This window comes from Triticum urartu, chromosome 3A (genome assembly GCF_056163025.1).
Source record: "Triticum urartu cultivar PI428250 chromosome 3A, HENAU_Tu73, whole genome shotgun sequence".
Lineage (NCBI taxonomy): Eukaryota > Viridiplantae > Streptophyta > Magnoliopsida > Poales > Poaceae > Triticum > Triticum urartu.
The window spans coordinates 25,421,938-25,436,914 of NC_141875.1; the positions used below are offsets into that span (position 1 = coordinate 25,421,938).

The following is a 14,977-nucleotide window of genomic DNA, read 5'->3' on the forward strand; positions in this document are numbered from 1 at the left end:
ATCAACTTAGTCAATGCCATGCTAGTGATTTACTCATGGATTAATTTAATCGAGAAATTGCCTATTTACTCAACAATCCAAAAACCTATTATGTGTAGGAATTTCTCGGCAAGTGGCTTTGCCGCTGCACTGAAACCGGATATGTTTACCGGTACATACTTCAAGCGTTGGCAGACTAAGACCACGTTATGGCTCACGGCTATGAACGTGTTCTGGGTCACCGGTGTCTCCACGGGAACGATTGCTCCTGAACAGGAGAAGGTGTTCAAGGAGGCTACCGTTGTGTTTCTCGGAGCGGTTCTTAGCGTGATCGGAGATAAACTGGTCGACGCATATTTACATGTGCGTGTCACCAAGGACTTGTGGGAGGCGCTCGAATCTAAATTTGGGGCCGCTGATGCAGGGAGCGAGATGTATATTATAGAGCAGTTCCATGATTACAGGATGGTTGAAAACCGTCCTGTATTGGAGCAGGCTCATGAGATAATATGCATTGTTAAGGAACTTGAGCTTCTCAAGTGCGAGTTACCGGGCAAGTTTGTCGCGGGCTGCATAATCGCTATGCTCCCTAATTCCTGGAGGAACTTTGCCACCACTCTGAAACATCAGAGGCGTGAATTCTCTGTGGAGGATGTCATTGGCCATCTGAGTGTTGAGTAGAATTCGAGGGCAAAAGACTCGCACGGAAAAGGGGCCGAAGGTACTTCTGTTGCCAACATGGTGAACCAGAAGAACTTCAACTCCCACAAGCCCAAGGGAAAGAATGGTGTCCAACACAATACCGACTTTAAGAAGAAGGGTAAGAAGACCTTCAAGAAGAACAAGAAGGACGAGGGCTGCTTTACTTGTGGTTCGGTTGAACATTGGGCCAACAAGTGCCCAAACAAGTACAAGAAGTCAGGACAGGACTCCAAGTCTGTCAACATGATTGTGGGCAACAATGAGAATGGTGCATCTGGGTACGGTAATTTATTTACTGTTTTTCAGTGTTTCAACCCAACGATTGGTGGGTGGACACAGGTGCAGGTGTTCATGTGTGTGCTGACATTTCATTGTTCACTTCTTACCAGGTCACAGGTCACGGGTCCGTATTGATGGGGAATGGCGCGAGTGCTTCTGTTCATGGTGTTGGCACGGTCGATCTGAAGTTTACTTCGGGAAGGATCGTGCAGCATGTCCCCGCCATCAAGAAGAACCTCGTTAGTGGCTCCCTTCTATGTAGAGAAGGGTTTAAGTTGGTTTTCGAGTCTAATAAATTAGTTGTTACAAAATATGGACTCTTTGTTGGAAAAGGTTATGAGAGCGGAGGGATGTTACGTCTTTCCCTCGCAGATTTTTGTAATAAAGTCGTGAACCATATTCATTCGAATGTTAATGAATCTGAAGTTTGGCATTCACGTCTTTGTCACATTAGTTTTGGTGTTATGACGCGGCTAGCCAAGTTGGATTTAATCCCGAGTTTCACTTTATCCAAAGGTTCTAAGTGCCTTTCATGTGTGCAAGCTAAGCAACCTCGCAAGCCTCATAAGGCCGCGGAGGAGAGACACCTGGCATCATTAGAACTCATACATTCTGATCTTTGCGAGATGAATGGTGTGTTGACTAAAGGTGGAAAGAGATACTTCATGACATTGATAGATGATTCCACTAGATATTGCTATGTGTATCTGTTAAATACTAAAGATGAGGCTCTACACTACTTTAAAATCTATAAGGCAGAAGTTGAAAATCAACTTGAAAAGAAAATTAAACGAGTCCGGTCAGATCATGGTGGAGAGTACTTCTCGAGTGAGTTTGATTCCATCTGTGCGGAACACGGCATTATTCATGAGAGGACGCCTCCCTATTCACCCCAATCAAACGGGGTTGCCGAGCGAAAAAACCATACTCTAACTTATTTGGTTAACACCATGTTAGATACATCGGGTTTATCCAAGGCATGGTGGGGGGAGGCTATATTGACGGCATGCCATGTCCTGAATAAAGTTCCGACAAAGGATAGTGAGATCACTCCCTATGAGAAATGGGCAAAGAGAAGGACGACACTCTCGTACTTGCGCACTTGGGGCTGTTTGGCGAAAGTCAACGTGCCAATCCCCAAAAAGCGTAAGCTTGGACATAAGACCGTGGACTGCATTAATTTGGGCTACGCTAAGAACAGCATTGGCTATAGATTTCTAGTAGTGAAATCTGAGGTACCTGACCAGAAGATCGGTACAATTATGGAGTCTAAGGATGCTACATTCTTTGAGGATATTTTTCCTATGAGAGATATGCAAAGCACTTCTAGACAGGAATCTGAGGAGACTCCTGAACCTGCCATCCCTATGGAATATTATGAACAAACACATGATGAAAATCCTGAGGAGGATGACGAGGAAACCCTTGGTAGGGGCAAGAGACAAAGGACTGCAAAGACCTTTGGTGATGATTTCTTCGTGTACCTCATGGATGATACTCCCACTTCTATTTCAGAAGCGTATGCCTCTCCAGAAGCTGACTACTGGAAGGATGCGGTCCGTAGCGAGATGGATTCCATCATGGCTAACGGGACATGGGAGATCACTGACCGTCCCTATGGTTGCAAACCACTGGGATGTAAGTGGGTGTTCAAAAAGAAGCTTAGGCCCGATGGTACGATTGAAAAGTACAAGGCTAGGCTTGTGGCCAAGGGCTATGACCAGCAAGAAGAGGAAGATTTCTTTGATACTTATTCACCTGTGGCTAGACTGACCACCATTCGAGTATTACTCTCGTTGGCGGCCTCACATGGTCTTCTCGTCCATCAAATGGATGTTAAGACGGCTTTTCTAAATGGAGAGCTAAAGGAGGAAATCTACATGCAACAGCCTGATGGCTTTGTGATAGATGGTCAGGAAAGAAAGGTGTGTAGGTTGATAAAATCTTTATATGGCCTGGAATAAGCACCTAAGCAATGGCATGATAAGTTTAATACAACTCTGACATCTGTTGGTTTCGTTGTTAATGAGGCTGACAAATGTGTATACTATCGCCATGGTGGGGGCGAAGGAGTTATACTGTGCTTGTATGTTGATGACATACTGATATTCGGAACAAACCTCAAAGTCATTGAGGAGGTCAAATCGTTTGTATCTCAGAACTTTGAGATGAAAGACCTTGGTGTGGCTGATGTTATCTTGAACATCAAGCTACTGAGAGATAATGAGGGTGGGATCACACTCCTGCAATCCCATTACGTTGAGAAGGTGTTGAGTCGTTTTGGATATTCGGACTGCACACCATCTCAAACACCATATGATCCTAGCGTATTAATTCGAAAGTCCAAAGGCATGGCTAAAGATCAATTGAGATACTCCCAAATCATTGGTTCACTGATGTACCTAGCGAGCGCAACGAGGCCTGACATCGCGTTTGCTGTGAGCAAACTGAGCCGGTTTATTTCCAAACTGGGTGATGTACATTGGCATGCTGTTGAGAGAGTTATGCGCTATCTGAAAGGTACTATGAACTGTGGACTTCACTATACCGGATACCCGTCGGTACTTGAAGGGTATAGTGATGCGAATTGGATCTCTGATGCTGATGAGATGAAGGCCACAACTGGGTATATGTTTACTCTTGGAGGTGGCGCTGTTTCCTGGAAGTCTTGCAAGCAAACGATCTTAACGAGATCGGCAATGGAAGCAGAATTAACGGCATTAGACACATCTGGTGTTGAAGCGAGATGGCTTCGAGATCTTTTGATGGACTTGCCATTGGTTGATAAACCGGTTCCGGCTATCCTTATGAACTGTGACAATCAGACTGTCATCACCAAGGTGAAGAGTTCAAAGGACAACATGAAGTCCACCAAACACATAAGAATGAGATTAAAAGCTGTCAGAAAATTAAGAAACTCCGGAGTGATAGCGTTGGACTATGTCCATACGGCTAAGAATCTGGCAGATCCCTTTACAAAAGGGCTATCACGTGTTGTGATAGATAATGCATCGAGGGAGATGGGTATGAGACCCACATGAGTTGCCATGGTGGTAACCCAACCTATGTGATCGGAGATCCCGTGAACTAGGACCTGGGAAAACAAGCCAGTGGTGAACTGAGGAGAGTAACTATACTAACCACTCCGTTAGAGATGCAATACTCTCGATACTGTATGGTAGGATGACTACGGTCTCAATGTGTTCCAAAGCTTATAAAAGCAAGATGCTATCCTACAGAGCGATCTTTGGAGGAACACACCTATATGAGCCCGACTGCTGGTCACAGTCTATGAGGTTGGGGTGATCTCTAGTAAGCTCATGAATAGGCCAGGAGTGTGACTTATATGCTCCACCCGAGGGGTCAGCCTTCGGCAGCCTAGTACTAGTAAGACATGTAGTGAAACTTCTTTACGCCAAACTGACAATTCAAGGCATAGTCCATTGTTCAGTTGTGAAGGAGTGTAGCCACTTGTTCTAGGTGAAGTTCAACCTTAACAGGTCTTTACTGAAACACTGGTATATCGAAACAGCAATTGGAACAGAGGACACAATGGGCCCTCGAGATCTGGTGGGGGATTGCTGAAATCTGAGATGGGCTCTAGGCCCATTATTGCAATTTTTGAAAAATCTCTAAGGGCCCATGTGGGTTATATGGCACTAGGTGTGGTGGGAAGTTTAGTCCCACCCCGGAAGTGGAAGGAGAGTTGGAGTGATTTATAAGGGTTTCTCTTCTACATGCTATTGGAGCTTGAGAAGAGAAGAGGCCCTCGCGCACTCCTCCTCCGCCACCCGCCTCGCCAAGCCACGCCTTGTCATGACGCGCCGCGGGTTGCGGGATTGAGCCGAGCCGAGCTCACACCTACGCGCTTATTTTTGCCAGTCACTAACGGAGAGTTTTCTGACAGCTGGGCCACGATCTGAGACGTCGGATCGTGGGCTGTCACGGACTCGGACGTGGGTCGAGCCCACGTCTCTCCACGCGGCTGCGCCTATAAGTATGCGGTGTCTCCTAACCCTAGCCGCCTGCCGCCGGTGACTCCATCCCGTCCGCCGCGTACACGGTCGAGGGAGAGCAGGTCTCCGAAACCACGCTCTTCTGGTTCCTGTACGGGGTGAGGGGCGAATAGGTTTTTGGGCAGCGATTACGCGACTGCTCGCTTCCGATCGTCTACTTCCTCTACGTCCGCGTCGCCTTCATCATCACCATGTCCACCGACGCCGACCGTGCCGCCGCTGAGAAAGCTGAAGCCGACAAGAAGGCCGCCGAGGACGCCGCTGCTGCCACCAAAGCCGCGGCCTCTGCGTGGCCTACTGGAGGGTATAACTCATTTATCCCGCTCCTGATTATTTTCATATTAGCAGTACTAGCAGTATGTGTAGATTTGTCTACTGTTTGCTTAGTACGTGCATGTTTAAATTAGAGTCAGTACGTCATCAACTTAGTCAATGCCATGCTAGTGATTTACTCATGGATTAATTTAATCGAGAAATTGCCTATTTACTCAACAGGCACTCCATGGTATCACGCCGCGGGAGACCGTCGCGGAGAGTTAGTGACTCTTTGTTGCGCTGGTTACGACAGCTGGGGCAGTAGTGCAGTACACAGCGGCAGCGGCATAACGACGCACACTGGCTTTCTTTCACGTTCCCGTTCTGGCTCGACACACACTGGCTTGGCGTCTCCCACCCGTGCTGAAGCTGCGGAAAAGTAGTACGCCCCTGCCCGAGAGCTCACGGCATCTGAGACTGAGACTATTCACGATCGTTCCATAATTTTGATATATCTGAGAAGTTGTGCGTCCACTCATAGTTTTGCCCCAGGTCTTTCCTTGCCCCGTCAATTGGGGAATCAAAAAGGAATTCCAATGGGTGGACGTACCAAGACTGCCAAGGACTTCATTGTTGCCCCATATACTAGTACTAGTATCATTCATTCTACAACCACAGCATTCTCTCCCGTATCTCTCACCACAGCCCATGCATGACCATCGATTCAGTTTGCCCCCCTTGAGCTTATTCCTGCGACAAATTGCAAGTCCTTATGAACAGATGCCTTCAAGCTGCTGGTTCTTAGTCTTCAGCTGGGTTTGGTGGATGCCACTGATGCTCGCCGGGGCTGAGGAACAGCAAGGGGAAGGTTGCTCCACCAAGCGGTGTGGCAACCTCACCATCTCACACCCGTTCTGGCTGGGGGACAAGGAGACGGGAAGATCATGTGGGCCCTTGGATTTTGAGATCCGTTGCTCAAACGGAAGCATACCAGTTCTCCGAAGCTCTGGATTCGGTGATGACTTTGCGATCATGGACATCTCCTATGTGGAACTCAGTCTGCGTGTCGTTGATGTATACAAAGAGGAACACTTGACCGTCTCCAACGGCTGCTATTTCCCCACATGGAACACCTCCGCGCAACTGGCACCTCCGTTTAAGGTCAACCCTGCCAACCTGAACCTCATCTTCTACAACTGCACGGAGACGGCAGCTCATCGGAACAGGAGGCTGGTGAAGATGAGATGTGTGGACGCGGCCAATGCATATGTTCGCACAGGAGTGCGCTACGACGCGACCGGGGACTATGTCGGCTATGCTCTAGAGGGTTGCAATGCTCTCGTCGTGCCGGTGCTGGGCTCGTCCAGCTCGACGGACTGGGCCACTACAAGCAGCTCATCAGGGAAGGCTTCCTCATGACATGGGATTTGCTGCCCCTCCCTGCACCTGCACCTCTCCCTACGCCTGCGCCTGCACGTAAGTTCACCCGCCGAATCATCTTTCAAGTTGCAATCAAGTTTGTAGCTAAGCTAGGACGTTCAATACCTGTTATGTAGTAGGTGTGAGTTGTGACGTACCTCGGCTGTGGCAAGCATGGAAACTAGTGCTCTCATTAGGTACGTAGCCGTGTGCATCATTATAAGTTCGTTAACAAGTTGAACTGGGGTGTGGTACAGAACAACAAGTGGCTTCTATTACCAAGATCGATTCTGGTCTGAAGTCTGAATTTCTCAGCGCGCTCTGCCTAATCTGAACTCTCAACTCTTAACTGGTCTGAAGGCAGAAAACTGAAGTTCTCAAGTCTGCACTACGGCCAAAAATGCCAGCATGGGCTTGATTACTGGTCCAGTAACAGGCCAGTAGCAAATGGACATTCCCGAAATTCGCATGCTGATGGCCTAGCTCGGAGCTCACATTTGGGATGCCCGGACTCCCCGGACATTTCTATCTCGTTAGAATGAGCTAGATTGCCCTTCAACAAAAATAAAAATAAGTAATGTCATGGCATATTCTTTACTACTACGAAAACACTTGGATAATTGGTCGTAAAAAATGTTTAGTTGACATCATACACAAATAGCGTTCTCTATTAGGATGAATCAATTGATGCAAAGCCCGGAGATAGTTTGGCCTTCTTTCCATGAAAAAAAAGGTGATCCAAAGGAGAATTTTGTCTTGGAATCTGGACACCAACTGGCAGATTATTTTTGGAAGGAATCCAATCTTTAGATTCCAATATGTCCTATAGAAAAAATCCGGAAGACTAAAATCCTACAAAAACTAATTTACTACATAATTTTAAGAGAAAATTCCTTATTTGGCCCTTTCTTAAATTTTGCTTTTCTATTTGGCCCAAAAAAGTTTGTTTTTTCCTATTTGGCACCAAATATTAAATTTGTTTCCTATGTGACACTTACTACTTTGGCCCCTAATGGGGCATGAAAAGACCATTCTATGTGAGGGCTTGGGCGCTGCACGCCGCGCCCGCCGTCTCGTTCCGATTATCCCGGACAAGATATGGATAGAAACCAGTTTTAAAATAAACGCGCCGGTGCACCAATCCTTCGTCCAAGCTGATCGGCTTCTTGATCGACAAGCTTGGTATGTACGTGTACAGTGGGGCGCTGGCCGCGACACGTTGACGGGCACGCACGTACACATAAGTTGCACGGGCGTTTGGATACGTATATGTATGGCTGGCCCGTATGCGAGTATTCGAGTACACATACATGTACGCCGGTGGTTCGGCATGGGTATTCGGCCGCGTGTAGGCCTGGCCTCGAGCACGTACAAGTGCTAGTACGTGAATACCCTCGCCATGCACGTAGATGCAATTACGTGCACATGCACTAAGGGCATGCTCCGAGGGGCGTGTGTAGCTCCATCACCCAACAGGCACACACATACACGTGAGGGAGTCGTGTACTTTAGGAAACTCATTCATATCTAAGAATAATTTTTCTTGTTATAAGTCTTGTACAAAAGTACGTCAAACAGCCATCTATAACACGAGGGGCAGATTGTCTTTTCACATTGCAGTTAACACCTTTAGTTGCCAAAAATAGATGAAAGTGTCACATAGGAAACAAATTTTATATTTTGTGACAAATAGGGAAGAAAATTTGTTTTGGGCCAAATAGGGACGCAAATTTTAAGAAAGGGCCAAATAAGGTTCTCTCTAATTCTAATGCTTAAAATTACACCACAAAGCTACTAGCCGATGAAAACTTGAAATACGAAGCCAGTTTCGAGAGCATAGAGATAAACTATATATTGTGAAAAATGCGATAGTTGTCTTTGTTGAACGATATCTGTTTTATAGAGCATGGAGTGGAATAGTGCACTCGTTCAAGCTTTAGTCCACGGCAGATGTCACATCGCCAAAATAGATAGACTAATCAAAGATTTTGATAACCACCGGAAAATTGACAAGTCGACGACAATGATAATTTGACCAACTCCGCATTTTTTTTCCTTCTCGTCTCTCTCATTGGTTTGGAAAAGGGATCTTCATCTCTAGTTTGCACACTCGTAAGTACCTTGCAAGAAGATGGATCCGTTTCATGTCCTGCAGCTGCCATGCTACTGCTCAGTGCTCACTACCCTCCTCTCTAGCACCACCGGTGATGCTTCGTCGTCGTTGTCGCCGAGGCCCTGCGAGCCAGCGTCATGCGGTGGCCTCCTGGTGGTCATGTCATCCATGGCGGCTCGAACGTGGTGGAGCTGGCGCGACGCCGTGTGCTCTCATCTAGATAAAACCATGCATCCACCGTATTTGGTTGTATAGGCAGCCTCGTGGTGGATGCATGCAGAAGTCATGTACGCTCGAGAAAGAATAATCCAAGCGTGATGACGATCTACATACCAGTGTATTTATTCGCCCACACGTGAAAGAACAGATACGCCACGAACACAACGAGGCTCGTCAGTAATAACGACCAAAGAAAAGAAGGGATGAATGGTTGGTTGTTTTCACCGAGCAGTAGGCAAGGAGGCGTTCAAACCCAAACCTGGACCGACGACCTGATGACCCACGCGGCGGGTGAGCTCAGGGCCGGTCCTGAGATTTTGGGGGCCCAGGACGAAATTATAATTTGGGGCCCCTTAAAATTTTCTATGAGCATTTGTTGATGCAAAGTCACTTATAACGGTCTCGTCCTCCATCCCTCCTCCTGTTAGTTGTGTGAAGATCAACGTAAACACCATGTTGGGCAAGCAAGATTGGAAGGCTGTGATGGCATCGATCTCAAGGAGCCATGAGCATGATTTCATGGGAGCTTCAAGTGTCATCTTCGTTATCATTCGGAACCCTCGGGCAATGGAAGCGCTGACATGTCAGGAAGTGCTTTTGATGGTGATATATTTTCTCGTTCATAAAGCAAGGCTCTGGGTTATCAGTAAACTCAAGATGGTTTAGTGTGCCATTATGGCAGGCCGTAAAGGAGATTACAGCAAGAAGCAAAGCGTACGAAGATATCTTGTTTTCTATACAGGTGAATATCTTCAAATAAAGAGGCACAGGTGCTAACGATCTCTTCGCTAAGAGATGAGGTTAATTAGTCGCTGTGTGGCAAAAAGCTTTGCCTAATGGCCTTTGTATCCCAAAGTCTACTTAAATAAAATAGATATGATTCTCAAAGAACTAATCATGATGTTTTAAAAGAACATATAAAAAACCAATTTACTAAGATCATATAAAACAGAAGCAAGAATATGCACATCAGTTTTAATAAGTACTTACTAGTATAGTTCCATACTTGACCCAGTTGACCAATCGAGTGATAACCATGCACACACCTGAAGATGACTCTTGAGATGGTAAATCGTGAGGCCCTTTACCCTTGGATCCCATCTCCGCCATGAAGCAAAATTAACAGGTAACTAAAAACTCGACAAATTATCACCATCGGACTTTCAAGAATGGATCTATCTCCTAGCTGTGCGACAACGTCGACAAATCGGCCATGGAATTCAATGATCCACCGGAGGCGGGACTTGGGGTAGATGGTGAGGACGACTTGGACGTGCGGCCGGAGTCGCGGGCTTGCGACCCGCAATCTGGGCGAAAAAGGAATCTGCCGCGCAATCATCGCGAACTACTCAAGTTTACTTCTTTGGAAAGAAAACATCGTGGGCTTCTCTCCTTGGGGCCTGGGCTATGGGCTAGCTGCGAGTCCGTGGGAGGGGGGCCCTGGATTTCGGGGGCCCGGGGCGGCCGCCCCTGCTGCCCCCCCTCAGGGCCGGCCCTGGGCACTCCCGGCGAGTGCCGTGGTGATGTCCATTTCAGTCAAACTTCCGTGACGACGAACGGTCGACACATCCGGAAATCAAGCATGCATGCCTCTCTTTCGCTGTGTGCTTCTTCAATCTTCCTCTCAATTTTCATCATCATCAACTGCATGCCGGTCTTCGCTGCAGGCCTCCTTCTCTCCACCTTCGGGAGCCGTTAGCCTCTTCGATCTTCCATCCTCTGTTGTATCAACATCGACCGATGCATCCGTTTCGTGTCCCGGTGGCCGCCGCCGTGCTCTGCGCAGCCACAGTGCTGCTAAGTGCCGTCCTCACTACCCACGCCCGAAACACCACCTCCTGCGAGCCGGCGACGTGCGGGGGGCTGCGCATCGAGTACCCGTTCTGGCTCGGCGGCATGCACCCGCCAGAGTGCGGCTACCGGGCCTTCCAGGTCAGGTGTGACAGCAACGGCACCGCCTCCCTCAAAGACAACATACGGACGTACAAGATCCTCGACATCTCCTACCAGGATAGCTCGTTCCGGGTCACCAACGTCGAGCTCTCAGACAGCACCTGCGACTTCAAGCTCCAAGTCAACGTCTCCTCCGACCTCGGCCTCGCGCCCTTCACCATCAGCGCCGCCAACCGGGAGCTCTTCTTCCTCTACGACTGCCACGACCTGCAGCCGGCGCCACAGCCACCTACATGGGCGCCCTTGAACTGCGACAGCAACTCGTTCGCGTGGCTTGCCGGGGGTTACAAGCCCGACGACAAATAGCCGCCGGTGCCGGGAAACTGCTCGGTGTTGATGGTGCCGGTGCTGGGGTACCCGGCCGGGGGCGACCGGGGCGAACTACCACAGGCTGATGGAGGGCGGGTTTCGTCTCGAGTACACGGCCCGCGAGTGCACAACGTGCAGGGACACCGGTGGGCTTTGCCGGATCAACCCCACCTACGACATCTTCGATTGCCAATGTCCCAGCGGATCGTCTGACGGCCCCTTAAACTGCGGTGATCAATTTATCACCCCTGCAGAAAAAGGTAATTAATTCACCTCGTTTTTACGTCATATATAGATGCCAGTACTACTACTACCTCAAAAGAGTTTTAACTCATATACAACAGCCATGCCAGGTAGTTCAAACCCACGTTTAAAAAATAATCTAATTTAGTACTGCTACATAGACTTATTACTGGTGAGTTCTGTCTTCTGTGTGACCCGGTCACTTAACCACTTTAGTCGAAACTCACTGGTCACTTAACCGCTTTGTCCATCATCTGTGGGCAGGGTTTACATATGTAATAGTACTCTTTGATTTTGACACACTAAGTTGAGGGAATTTACAAGAAAAATGAACACAACATGCGCGTACCTACTAGCTGTAAATGGTTTCCTTTTATCTCCTACTAGTATAGCTGGTGTTCTGTCCAGTTTACTCTGTTTTTTAGTTAATGATATTCTTTTGCTTTTGAAAAATAACCAATGTAGTACTGTTGGACAACATTGCTTTTACTCATAAATGTTATATGTGTTATGTTCCAGGTAGCAAGGGGACTAGTAAGATGAGTATGCTAATAGGTATGCTCAAACTTTTGCCATTTTCTCAAATGTAATGATTTAAATATTGGTAGTCCACTACAGTGATTTCTATGTTGAAATAGTAACATAAAATAGTCATATCTGTAATCACTGCGAATTGATTCTACAATAAAAAATTGAATCAAGCAACTCTCACTTGAGAAATTTAAATTATTGATGGTATTGGAAACCAAATGACTGTATTATAAGTCCTGGTTTAGAAAAGAAAGTAACATCGATCTGCTTCAATCTCAGCTATGACATCAGCAGCTGGAGTCTTGCTCTTTACATGTATTTATGTCCTGTTATGGCATAGAAAGGGGAAAAGACTATGGTTTCTCCTTTGCAAGAAGACTAGCAGCAACACTGAAAAGAATTACGAGGCCATGATAGTATCATATGGATCCCTAGCTCCAAAAAGATACATGTATTCGGAGGTAATGAAGATAACATCTTCTCGCAACAATCAGCTTGGGAAAGGTGGTTATGGTGAGGTTTCCAAAGGAAGGCTACACGATGATCGTCTGGTTGCTGTGAAATTCTTGCATGACTGCAAAGGAAATGGGGACGAGTTTGTGAATGAGGTTATGAGCATTGGGAGGAACTCTCATGTTAATATTGTTAGCTTATTTGGATTTTGTCTGGAGGGATCAAAAGGAGCTCTTATATATGAGTACATGCCCAACGGTTCCTTGGATAAGTTCATTTACTCAGAGAACCCCAAAGAAATTTTAGGATGGGAGAGGCTCTATGCGATAGCAGTGGGGATTGCTCGTGGCCTCGAGTACTTGCATCATGGCTGTAATATACGCATCGTCCATTTTGACATTAAGCCCCAAAATATCCTTCTAGACAAGGATTTTAACCCAAAGATTGCTGATTTTGGTCTAGCTAAATTGTGTCATACAAAAGAAAGCAAGCTTTCAATGACTGGAGCTAGAGGAACAATTGGGTTCATCGCTCCAGAAGTTCACTCTCGAAGCTTCGGAGTGGTCTCAACAAAGTCAGATGTTTATAGTTACGGAATGATGCTGCTGGAGATGGTTGGAGGCAGGAGAAACGTAAAATCAATTGTTGCAAAATCCAGCGAAAAGTATTTTCCAGACTGGATTTACGACCACTTTGCGCAAGATGATGGATTACAAGCATGTGAAGTCACATCAAAAATTGAGGAAATCGCAAGAAAGATGACCTTAATTGGCTTGTGGTGCGTACAAATATTGCCTGCATATCGCCCTACCATAACCAAAGTTCTAGAAATGTTCGACAGAAGCTCAGATGACATGGACATGCCACCAAAGCAAAACTTCTCAGGATTGCTGTAAGATATTCTCCCATATTTTTTGTTCCTTTGTTTTTCTGTGCAACAATGATTATGCAATAACTTGACCTACACGCATATCTTTCATTACAGTGAAAGTTCAGCTCACAATATGGATGTACAAAGTTCAAGTTCTAACAAATCTGAGGAGATAAGCCTTGTGAATTCAAAAATCCTACAAAAATCGCCAGCTCTTTGAGCAGATATGCTATGTGAATCAAAGAACCTACATTAATTTCCAACACTGTGAGAAGTTGGCCTGTACTAGAGTACATTGAGAAATTGAACAAGCGCAGCGAAATTCTGCATTGTAGTAGAACATATTCCATGTATGCATGACCTAGAGTCAAGAGCATCCACATGCCAGCGTCCTAATTCTGATGAGTGTTGTGTTCCAACTGCTAAAAGGCATCGGAGGCAGACAGCTACCAATGACTTGTTGACTGTAATTTTCCCCCAAAACTGAATACACACGATTTGGGCTCTAACTACAACCCCTAAAATTTCAGAACCCGGATGCATATACCAGTCTAAACATTGTGATGTTATATATGCCAATTCATAGCAAGCAGATTAAATCGTGGAAGCGGAAGGCGCATACTTACTTGGTCCGCTCCGTAGATTGTATCCACTCAATCAAGTAGCGCCGTGCTTTTCCTTCACGTGCGCGCAACCTCGCCGGCGACCACCGCCCAACTGCGCGCACGTACTACTCTCCCTCCGCTGGCGAGCCGAGGGTTTGCACATCGCTTCCGTGGCCCCTCGCTCGCCGCCGCCAATGCCGAGCGGGTCCGCAACGGTTGGTCGGAGATCCACGCGCCAGAAGACGCCGCGACGAGAGGCCAGGCTCTTCTCTGCGCGGGTCACGACGGTAGCCGCACGCACTCTGCAGCGTGCGCCGGCAAGGGAGCGACCGCGGCGACCAGCGGCGGCGCAACGCCGATCCACGTCGGAGGTTTTGGGTTATAGACTACCTATTTTTTTGCGAAATAAAACAAACCATAGCGTCTTAGAAGCAGGAAGCATAACGGGCCGGCCACACAACCCATACTTTATATTTTCTTATGGAAATATGAAAACAATTAAGATAATAAATTTTAAACATAGTTTAAAAATACTTCATAATATAAACAAGAGTAAATGTTAATTTATTTTTAAAGTGTTCATCTCATATTAAAAAAATTGGAGCATAAAACTTTTTCCGTATAATTTACAAAATTGTTCAGATGTGTTGGAATATATCTTCATGTAATTTGTAAAGGTTTTACATATTTCGGCGAAAATATAAAAAATATGATATAAATAATAAAATCAAAACACATGAAAATAGGATAACAGTTATAAAAACACGGAACTGAGTTTCCCAACGTTAAAGCGACATAGGATCTTCAATCATTGGGCCTGGGCCCATCTCTTCGTGTGGCTCATTTTATTGCAGCCTTGCTCGCACCCTACCCCTAATACTCACTTCTCGCATTCTCAAAAAAAGAAATAGTCACTTCTCGCCCACAGCGTCCCTACTGGGGTCTAACCCTGCTATTTTATTATTATTTATCCCTCAAAAACGTTAGATTTTTTTCACTTTATTTTTTTGTTTTAATTCTTTTGATTTTT

General features: G+C 46.4%; 1 protein-coding gene and 2 pseudogenes across 1 annotated transcript; all 3 read left to right on the forward strand.

The window, feature by feature from the left end:
• The first annotated feature begins 5,932 nt into the window (after positions 1-5,932).
• LOC125546554 (uncharacterized) lies at positions 5,933-6,937 on the forward strand (annotated as a pseudogene).
• Positions 6,938-10,722: 3,785 nt separating this feature from the next.
• Positions 10,723-12,077, forward strand: LOC147978069 (LEAF RUST 10 DISEASE-RESISTANCE LOCUS RECEPTOR-LIKE PROTEIN KINASE-like 1.2; annotated as a pseudogene).
• A 241-nt stretch (positions 12,078-12,318) lies between these two features.
• LOC125542544 (LEAF RUST 10 DISEASE-RESISTANCE LOCUS RECEPTOR-LIKE PROTEIN KINASE-like 2.4) lies at positions 12,319-13,586 on the forward strand. Its single transcript, XM_087546116.1, has 2 exons — positions 12,319-13,363; positions 13,457-13,586. Exons 1-2 carry the CDS (start codon positions 12,429-12,431, stop codon positions 13,560-13,562), a joined length of 1,041 nt encoding a protein of 346 aa, XP_087402242.1. The 5' UTR covers positions 12,319-12,428; the 3' UTR covers positions 13,563-13,586.
• The last annotated feature ends 1,391 nt before the right edge of the window (positions 13,587-14,977 follow it).

Bases quoted from the DNA above. Each gene is read 5' to 3' on its own strand.
- LOC125542544 (XM_087546116.1), top strand. From the start codon at position 12,429: ATGATAGTATCATATGGATCCCTAGCTCCAAAAAGATACATGTATTCG. The intron at 13,364-13,456 runs GTAAGATATTCT...CTTTCATTACAG, and splicing joins CAAAACTTCTCAGGATTGCT to TGAAAGTTCAGCTCACAATA.